The sequence below is a fragment of the Engraulis encrasicolus genome, chromosome 17 (genome assembly GCF_034702125.1).
Source record: "Engraulis encrasicolus isolate BLACKSEA-1 chromosome 17, IST_EnEncr_1.0, whole genome shotgun sequence".
Taxonomy (NCBI): Eukaryota; Metazoa; Chordata; class Actinopteri; order Clupeiformes; family Engraulidae; genus Engraulis; species Engraulis encrasicolus.
Genome location: NC_085873.1, coordinates 39,926,382 through 39,936,381, shown reverse-complemented (window position 1 = coordinate 39,936,381; position 10,000 = coordinate 39,926,382). Strand labels below are relative to the sequence as shown.

General features: G+C 42.6%; 2 protein-coding genes across 4 annotated transcripts in view; one reads left to right on the top strand and one right to left on the bottom strand.

The window, feature by feature from the left end:
- Positions 1–9,002, bottom strand: part of rnls (renalase, FAD-dependent amine oxidase) — a 136,124-nt gene extending 127,122 nt beyond the window's left edge. The window contains exons 1-4 of one of the 2 annotated variants that reach the window (XM_063221358.1): positions 8,795–9,002; positions 7,277–7,382; positions 5,617–5,762; positions 1,340–1,501 (exon numbers count right to left, since the gene is read on the bottom strand). In XM_063221358.1, coding sequence (XP_063077428.1) covers positions 1,340–1,501; positions 5,617–5,762; positions 7,277–7,382; positions 8,795–8,912 — 532 coding nt within the window. In that variant the 5' untranslated portion in view covers positions 8,913–9,002. The remainder of the gene's footprint in view (positions 1–1,339; positions 1,502–5,616; positions 5,763–7,276; positions 7,383–8,794) is intronic. The other variant, XM_063221359.1, reaches the window with a different exon arrangement.
- Positions 9,003–9,663: 661 nt separating this feature from the next.
- The window catches only part of lipf (lipase, gastric), a 32,481-nt gene continuing 32,144 nt past the window's right edge, over positions 9,664–10,000 (top strand). For both annotated transcript variants that reach the window (XM_063220760.1, XM_063220761.1), the window contains exon 1: positions 9,664–9,725. The gene's annotated coding sequence lies outside the window, so the exon portion shown is untranslated. The remainder of the gene's footprint in view (positions 9,726–10,000) is intronic.

The window sequence follows — 10,000 nt, the reverse complement described above, 5'->3', positions numbered from 1 at the left end:
ACACACACACACACACACGTCACAGACACACACACACGCACACGCACACGCACACGCACACGCACACGCACACGCACACACACGCACGCACACGCACGTCACACACACGCGCACACGCACACGCACACGCACACGCACACACACGCACGCACACGCACGTCACACACACGCGCACACGCTAACTCACTACAGTGACCATGTTTAAGTTCTACAACTGAACAAGTAGAAAATGCCCATACACGCACGCACACTAACTCTCTCGGTAACACACAGACTTGATTGTGTGTATGTGTGTGTGTCTGTGTCTGTGTCTGTGTCTGTGTCTGTGTCTGTGTGTGTGTGTGTGACCTTATGACCTGACCCGTAAGTAAGATGGAGATCTGTTTACGCTTCATTAATTAAAATGTGTCATGGGATGAAACTGACTACAAGACATTTTTTCCTGCTTCAAGTAGGCCTGCTGTGTAGTGTCTGGGTAGTACACCATAATGCACTTCAGGAATACACGCGATCAGATATGGCACGCAGATCTAGTGAGACCACAACTGATGTTCGACTTCATGGATATTTCACTTCAAATATACCTACAGTAACTTTTAATATACTTGAGTACATTTTGACTAACCCTTCATTCCTCCCCTCTCCCCAATTCTTTAGCCCCCTTTCCTCTTGCAAAACAACCTTGGGTTTCAGTAAGGCAGTATTAAAAATAAAAAATGATTATTGTTGTTGTTATTATTATTATATCTTTCAGAGAACACAGGCTTCAGAGAAAGGAAAAGAACAGAGACTTCAAATTTTTAACATCGTTCATTACATTGCATGGTGTGCATGCATGCTTCAAATGATTTTGAGTGCACGTTTCTGAGAAAACAAGTGTGTGTACGTGTGTACAATATCCCTTGGGTTGATTTGATTTGTATGTACATGAATGTAGTGTGTGTGTGAGTGTGTGTGTGTGTGTGTGTGTGCGCGCGTGCATGCTTGCGCGTGTGTATGTGGGTGCATCCCAATATGTGACCTTGCCTCCTCCACTTGCCTCCTCCACTTGCCTCCTCCACTTGCTTCCCGTCATGATGACATCACTGACAACAGCATTATATTTCAATATCTTGCAAAAGCTCAATTGTTAAGTCTTTTTCTCATTTGCAATTGGGATGGTGAATGAAAAACAGTCCCTCAAAAGTTGTTGTGGCGAGGCTGACAGCTGGGAAACTTTATCGTTTTCTCCACGGAGGAGGGGCCAGGAGGTGGGACGAGGAGACAAGCGCAAGTGGAGGAGGCAAGGACACATATTGGGATGCACCCAATGTGTGTGTGCGCGAGTCAAGGTACTCACATGAGCCCACGTCTCCCTGGAGCTGCAGGATCTGGGGCACGGGCATGGTGAGGACCACGGCGTCGAAGTGCTCGGGCTCGCCGTCCTTGCGCCACACCTCCCAGGATGCACCTCTGCGGTAGACGTGGGTGACGTGGCGGTCGAACAGCACCTCTGCTCCTGCTTGGGTGCGGAGGCGCAGAGTTGGCAATGATGGGAGAAGGGGTGGGGGGAGGGGGAGAAAGAGAGAGAGAGAGAGAGAGAAAAGAAGAGAGTCCAAAAGAAAGAAAAGAGTAACATCCATAAGGAAGAGAAGAGAAGAGAAGAGAAGAGAAGAGAAGAGAAGAGAAGAGAAGAGAAGAGAAGACAAGACAAGACAAGACAAGACAAGACAAGACAAGACAAGACAAGACAAGAGAAGAGAAGAGAAGAGAAGAGAAGAGGACAGTCCACAAGGAAGAGAAGAGAAGAGATGAAAAGAGAATAGAAGAGAAGAGAATAGAAGAGAAGAGAAGAGAAGAGAAGAGAAGAGAAGAGAAGAGAAGAGAAGAGAAGAGAAGAGAAGAGAAGAGAAAAAGACAGTCCACAAAGAAGAAAAGAAGAAAGTCCACAGAAGAGAAGAGAAGAGAAGAGAAGAGAAGAGAAGAGAAGAGAAGAGAAGAGAAGAGAAGAGAAGAGAAGAGACGAGAAGAGACGAGAAGAAGAAAGTCCACAAGGAAGAGAAGAGAAGAGAAGAGAAGAGAAGAGAAGAGAAGAGAAGAGAAGAGAAGAGAAGAGAAGAGAAGAGAAGAGAAGAGAAGAGAAGAGAAGAGAAGAGAAGAGAAGAGAAGAAAGTGAACAAAGACAAGAAAAAGAGGTAAGAGCAAGGAAGAGGACGGTGGACGATGGACGGTACGAATAAAGGGAAATGACAGTGGAGAAAGAGAGATAATGGTGGGACAAAAGGCATGGGAAGAAGAGGAGAGACCAAAGTGTTGAGAGATCAGAGAAGAGGAAGAGGAAGAAAAGAAAGAGGGGAAAACAGATAGGATCCAAATCACACATGGAGAAGAAGAGATTGAGGTTTGTTGTATACACCAGTGTTTCTCAACCGGGGTGCCCCCCTCAGGGGTGCCGAGGAAACGTGGCTGACGGTAGGCCTATGTAAAATTGACCTAAATAACTAAGTAAATGATGTAATATATTACATATTTGTCTAAATTAATAAATGCATGCTTAGTAAGTGGAATCTTTCATCTACCATTCACACACAATAAAGTAAATTCTTTTTTTGAGGGGGGCTTTTCAGCCTTTATTGGTTTTTGTGAGACAGGACAGTGGAGGAGAGACAGGAAGTGGGCTGGGAGAGAGAGATGGGGAAGGACCGGCAAAGGAGCCGGACCGGGAATCGAACCCCGGTCGGCCGAGTTGTAAACGTGTGCCCTACCATATCAGCCACAGTAGGGCCACAATAAAGTAAATTCACCCTAGCATGACCTTCACATAGCCTGTCTGAGCTAAAGTTGCAACTTCGACCGTCTACAAATGTGTTACTTTTCTAAGCTTGTGTGGTATCGGATGCGATGCCATGTTATGGCTTGTTGGTTTGGGGTGCCTTGAGATTTTTCATTAATTGAAAGGGTGACTCGCCCAAAAAAGGGTTGAGCAACACTGGTATGCACAAGCGTGAGGATTAAGACTTTTTCATCAGTTAGTTTGAGCATGGACACAATTAGTCCCACAATTGCCCCCAGATTGAGATGAGAAGGAAGACTTCAACACAAACAACACAGACATGTCATCTTCACTCAACATTTAACTTTGCACATTCGGGGAAAAGAAAACATTAAAATATAAAAGGGACAATAACTTAATGGTTTACAGCGTCACAAAATCAGCAGAAAGTCACAATGACACATGAGGAGAAGAGAAGAGAAGAGAAGAGAAGAGAAGAGAAGAGAAGAGAAGAGAAGAGAAGAGAAGAGAAGAGAAGAGAAGAGAGGAGAGGAGAGGAGAGAAGAGAAGAGAAGAGAAGAGAAGAGAAGAGAAGAGAAGAGAAGAGAAGAGAAGAGAAGAAAAGAAAAGAAAAGAAAAGAAAAGAAAAGAAAAAAGAAGAGAAGAGAAGAGAAAAGAAGAAGAGAAGAGAAGAAGAGAAGAGGAGTTGATGGCACATGCGCCAAGGCTAAATCTCTTCTCGGTCGTGAAAACAGAGCAGAACAGAGTGAGGCCTAGCCGTGCCGAGACGAGGCGCTTCCTAAGTCTCGGCGGTGAACATCTGCAAGATGAAATGTCCCTTCTGGACGGCCGGCGCACTTGAACACAGCAACACATAAATCACGCCTCTCTCAATTGCCAAACCCCCTCAATAACACACACACGCACGCACACACGCACACACACACAGACACACACGCACACACACACAGACACACACGCACACACACACACACACACACACACACACACACACACACAGACACACACACACACACTCACTCTCTCGAGGAAAACAAAAGCAAAAATAAAACTTTTTTTTGCGGGAATACATATATATATATATATATATAGCAGCTGTGCTCGTCTGGACAATGTCTGCCTGTTGACTCGCAACATACTACTGACACAATAAGTCGAGGACAGAGAAGACAAACATCTCTTTCTGTGTGCGTTCCAATATGCGACCTTGCATCCTCCACTTGTGCTTGTGGCCTCGTACCAGGAAGTAATACGTTGTGATGACATCACTGACAACAGCATTATATTTCAAAATCTCGCAAAAGCTCAATTGTAAAGTCATTTTCTCATTTGCAATTGGGATGGTGAATGAAAAACAGTCCCTCAAAAGTTGTTGTGGCTAGGCTGACAGCTGGGAAACTTTATAGTTTTCTCCACGGAGGAGGGGCCAGGAGGCGGGGCGAGGCCACAAGCACAAGTGGAGGACGCAAGGTTGCATATTGTAACATACTCCCTCTCTGTGACCCACGCCACCAATAAACACTTGGTACGCTTTGAAGATGGCGACGGGCGAACATTATGTTCTTTCAAGAGATGGAAAGAACTAAGACATCTGATGGGGGGGGCGAATCGAATTGAGGCCAAGACGTGGTTTTCATCACGTGCGAGATTTACTTTTTCCAAGGCAGTGAAATCAGAGAAAGATCAGATGCTTTATCGAAGCAGAGGAATTTAATTGGAACAACATATTTAGTTGCCGCAGCAAACAATGATCTGATGAGTTATTTATGGGGAGCAATGTGATCTTATTCATATCGTTCTCAAATTACTCAATATACAATTACCAAACAAAGGATATGATTCTACAAAGACAAAAACAAAAAAGAAAAATACAAGCGCTTTTTCTTGTTGGTTTAATGTTTCTTTATGGGTTTGTGTCATTTTGCTTGTTTGAAATAGCTTTTGACATGTTCTTATTTTACGATTGTCCATTGATTTCAGTAAGCCTACATGAAAATAATCAGCAATCTGGTGTTATGTCATAGCAGAGTAGTACTATGGTAATTAACCTTTCAATGACTATTACAGTGTGTCTTAGATGGTATGGTGCACATTAAGGGGGTGGTTGACTTCACACACCCTATAGACTGTTGAACCATACAGATATGGTGTTGAGTTATTGTTTTGACATTGTGGTTCATTGCAGGAATTGAAAGTACACTCTATTGTTCTAGTACTATTTCGAAACATGCCCAGTAGTTGAAGATGAAACAGCTCCTGTGGATATTCTCAGGTATAGTATCGGTTAACCCAGTGGTTTGCAGGTCAATTCACATGGAAATACATCCATTTACTATTAAAGGATAGTAGGGCTATAACGATATTTTATCGAACCGGGAAATCACGATACGCAGGGTGACGATACAGTATCACTGTGCAAGAAGGCAGTATCGTGATAGGCCCTTTCAACGTTGTTATACTTCATTCCAGACTTTTTCATTCATAATTTTATTTTATAATGCTGGCAAATGTGAAAAAAGCAAATTAATTAATTTTAAAAATACATTGATAATAGTGGGGTGTATCGAACCGCAGGTCAAATATCTTGGCACAAACCGAATCACGAGTTGAGTGTCTGTGATCATTACAGCCTTTAAGGATAGACTAAAATCCACAACCGGAGGGGAACAAGATGTGAGAACGTTGTGTAAAGATCATAAATATTCTTTTCACTGAAACATTGGATTTAATACCCTTATTGAATCAAACACTATCAAACATAATTTGGATTCTATGTATGACCAGCGCATGTGAAGAAATTGACAATAAAGCCGACTTGACTTGACTTGACTTGACTTTCTTACCTGATTCTTTAAGATAGTGTTTGACTATAGATGAGACTCCCTTTGGTGTGACGTAGTTCTTCAGGCCGTCTTCCCTGGACATCATGCCCTCCACGGAGCTGGTCAGAGGACGTAGTATACCCTGCGCCAGCAGCTCCTCATAGAAACTGCCAGATAGTGGAGTAGAGTAGAGTAGAGTAGAGTAGAGTAGAGTAGAGTAGAGTAGAGTAGAGTAGAGGATCATTTATTAATCCAGAGGGAAATTAAGGTGTCCAGTAGCATACTACATACATAAATACAGAAAAACAAGACACTAAAAACAAGACATTAAACACATCAGTACACTTAAATTAATGATACAGCACACATTTACATACATTTAGCCAAAGTCAGACTTGACTCGTGCACGTGCGCACAAACACACACACACACACACACACACACAAGCTAACGGTAACTACACATGGAAATGGAAGACAGTAGAGAGTCATATGCCGTATGTTCAACCCACCCCCTCTGTGCCGAAGAGAGCATGGCGTTTCACATTAGACACCAACTTCTTTCAGTCGACTCACAGCAAAACAGCACACATTTTTCCTCAGCACATGGTGTGTTCATAGTACCAATGAACATAAAAACACGTGCAATTTTGCACAGTAGGCCTATGTCTAGGGATGCAAATTATCGATTCATTTATTAATCGTTAGTTGATTTCCTTAATCGATCGACTTACGATTAATTGATAACCAGCGTTTTTTCCCCAGAAATCACAATGTTTCTCGAAAAAAAACGACTAAATCTAAAAATTACAATTAAAGTGAGATAAAATGCTACATTTAAATGAATTCTATTTAAATTCTTTATTATATTCTTTATTCTTTATTATTATATTATTCCCACTTTTCACACCCCTCTTCACACATACTCTTCACATGCCCATTTCACCTGGGACTCTTGTCAGTTGAATTGGTGATTAATTGCGATTTATGTTTTTTAATCGATTAACACATTCATCGATTTAAGTCGATTAGTCGATTAATTGATTAATCGTTTGCATCCCTACCTATGTCCCTTTTCAACTCACATATTGATGACACAGTTATAACTGAAAGCTGTGCCCTTTTTGCTCTGAGGCTCAAAAGAGTCAGCTCTCTACCAAGCTCTGCATATGCCTATTGCTTCAGCCGGGAGAGACCTAGTCTGACCTAGCCATTCATTTTGAATTACTTCTTAATTCATGAATGGTCTGACTACGCTTCTCCGGGGAGGGCACAGTCGTCCTCCAGGCGGTCGGCCAATAAGCAAATATACTTGGGCGCACAATAGCATACGTCATGAACATCACAACTGTCATCAATTGGTCAACACTCATTTCAAAAGGGGGGCGCTGTGGCGCAGCGCGCTAAGCCCCCCACATTTGAGCTTGCATGCCCACGGGGACCCCGGTTCATTTCCCGATCCCACTCCGTTTCTCTGTCCCACTTGTTTCCTGTCACCATCTCAGACTGTCCTATCAAAATAAAGGCATAAAAAGCCCCTAAATATATTTAAAAAACACTCATTTCAAACCAGAGCTGAGCTGAGCTCACTCCTCCCACCCAAGCGCTCCAGGATCCAGACGGAAAATGAATGACTAAGTAATTAATGTGGTCTGGTGAAACCAGTTCAAGGAGAAACCTACCTGTGGTGTATCTTAGCATAGTATGGAGTCGCTGTGATGTACTGAGCGCCGAGGTCCACCGTGCAGGCAGAGTCTGTGGGGCTTCTACTCGTTGACATTCGACCCCCTGCAAGACAAAACTACTATTAAGACTTTATTCATCAGTGGTACACAATGACTGTGTATCATGATAACAACACAAACTACACATTTCTTGAATTGACTTGTATTGCTGTGGTGTGAAGATATATTCAGTACATGGGTACTAGGCCTGATAGGTAGAGACAGCTGATGAAGACCTTGCAGGTCGAAACTTTTTTTTTTTTTTTAAATCATTAAATCACGACAAGGGAGCTTTTATGGTGTGCGGATATTTTCTCCTATTTGATTTGAGATCCTTTTCCTTTCCAGTGCACCCACTGGAATTGCTTTTTGGAATGTGCACACACCTCACACTTTTTTAAAGACCTGATATGTAGGCCTACATGAGTGAGACCGATTATGAAGATGTATGCTTGCTGACCATTTTGGCTACTGGCCATTTCACTCATGACTATTAAGACTTTATTATTCATCGATGGTATACAAATGAGTGATACCAGTGTGTCTAATAACCAAAAATGTAGGCTCAGTACATGGGTAGGCGGGCCTGGTATAGGAGGCTGGTAAATGAAGTGATGGATTACGAAGATGAAGATGACGATGACGATTGTCGAAGATGTTCTTGCTGACCATTTTGACTGGTGGCCATTTCTATTAGGGCATGTCACTGTATTCCCCTACACAGGGGCGCTGACAGCTTCGCCTGGGCCCTGGACAAAGACATCTGAAAAGGGCCCCAAACCCAATTCAAACAATGTAATTAGGATCTGATTCTGGGTCCCCTCTCTCCCTGGGCCCGGGACAAGAAACCCCTTTGTCCCTCCCTGCCGGCTTCCCCGCCCCTACATACAGTAATGTACATCAATGAGGAATTACATTTCTGACTTTTCACCAAAAAAACCTAAAAGATTTATTTATTGACTTGAAAAGATTAATGTGTTCTGACGTTAAAAATGGTCTCTAAGCCAAGAACTACTACAAATAATGGCCTAAACTATTTGACTGCAGCTGGTTGTCTGTGTGCATCCATTGTGAAACAATAGAACACACATTGTATCACTTTGTTCTGAGCAGCTGACACTGGTTACATTGCTGGTTACAATGTCATTATTACAAATGTTCAGTTTTTTTTTTTTACATTTACAGTTACCTGTTATCCACTGTCTGTCTGGTCGTCATACCATGGACCACCAGACACACATTTATTCACATGTAACCAAACGCCGAGACGAGACTAGGGAAAGTGACTGCGGCTAGATTATGTCACAACCTCTGCAAGTCAACTGTCTATCTGGTGGTTGACAGATTGATTGATTGATTGATGCAGAGTGGATTTCACAGAGTTTGGGAGTAGAGTAAGGCTGTTTCGGTGGTGTGGTGTGAAGAAAAGACATGCATTTATGCTCGTTATTAAAATGATTTAGTTTAGCCGCTGACCTGCTCCACGGGATTTGTCCCAGACGACAATTTTACATTTGTTTGGCAGTTCTCTCCGAAGCAGGCACGCGCATACACTTCCAGTCAGACCAGCCCCCACGATTAGAACGCGCGACATTGTTTGTAGCCTTTGATATTGACTTATCAAAGACAAAGTTAGCTCTCACACCACCATGGAGGCTTCCACACAGCCTGTTCAAATCGCCGTGCTCTTCTGCCCCCTTTAAGAATTATGAAATGCATTTACTTGTTGGCCGACCAAAATGCCACCTGTGTTAAGTGTGCAAACAGAGCTGTGATATTAATATTTATTTTGCTACAGCAAGCTTGGCACCAGTATGACAATAAAGCGCGCATATAGGATACTGCTTTGTCAGTGTAAAAAACTTAACCTTGGCAGCAAATGTATGCATTGTGCGAATTACATAGCTAGCCTACTGGTCCATCATACATCAGCAAGGAATTCCGTTGTCCAGATAAACTAAAAACACCGAGCTAGACTAAAACACAAGACAATCACATGGCTTAGTCATTTGATTTCATTCAGTCCTGTGGTATTTTGTGTGCTTTTTCTATCGACAACATTGCAAAAGTAGCCTAGTAGGCAACACCGGCCATCTCCCTTCATTTAGTGGTTTATCATGAATACCAAGCATTCAGTTAGTGGTAGGCCTACATTAACACAATTAGTCAATACATTATGTGATAATGTCAATACATTATGAGACAATGTATTGATGAAAAGACGCTCGTTTGTTGACAGTGATCAAGGTTGCACTATTTTGATTTCATTCTAAGGTGGTTGGCTGTTGTGGAGCTGCGCCTTTATCAGCTGGCCTCTGACGTTATAAGCTACGTATTTTGCGTAGGGCACCGCATGACTACTAGACCAGCCCTCAGTTAGGAAGTGCATTTCAAGCTGAGCTGCAGGGTAAGTGTATACATTGAATTAATTACGGTGTCATCGAGTTTGTGTATAATGGAATTAAAGTAAATTGGATAAACGCAACAGCTCTAACTTGCTCTGGAAGTCCTATAGTTTCAGGGCCTAGGCCTAAACCTGTTAGCTTCAAGGCTCTTGACATGATGCAAAGTTCAAGGCAGAGTCTCGATTGGATAGTTTGTAACACTTGTTGATCATGAGTAGGCTACTGTTTACAGTTGACTGGTTTATTATTTGTGCAGTGACTGTACGCACACAGTTAC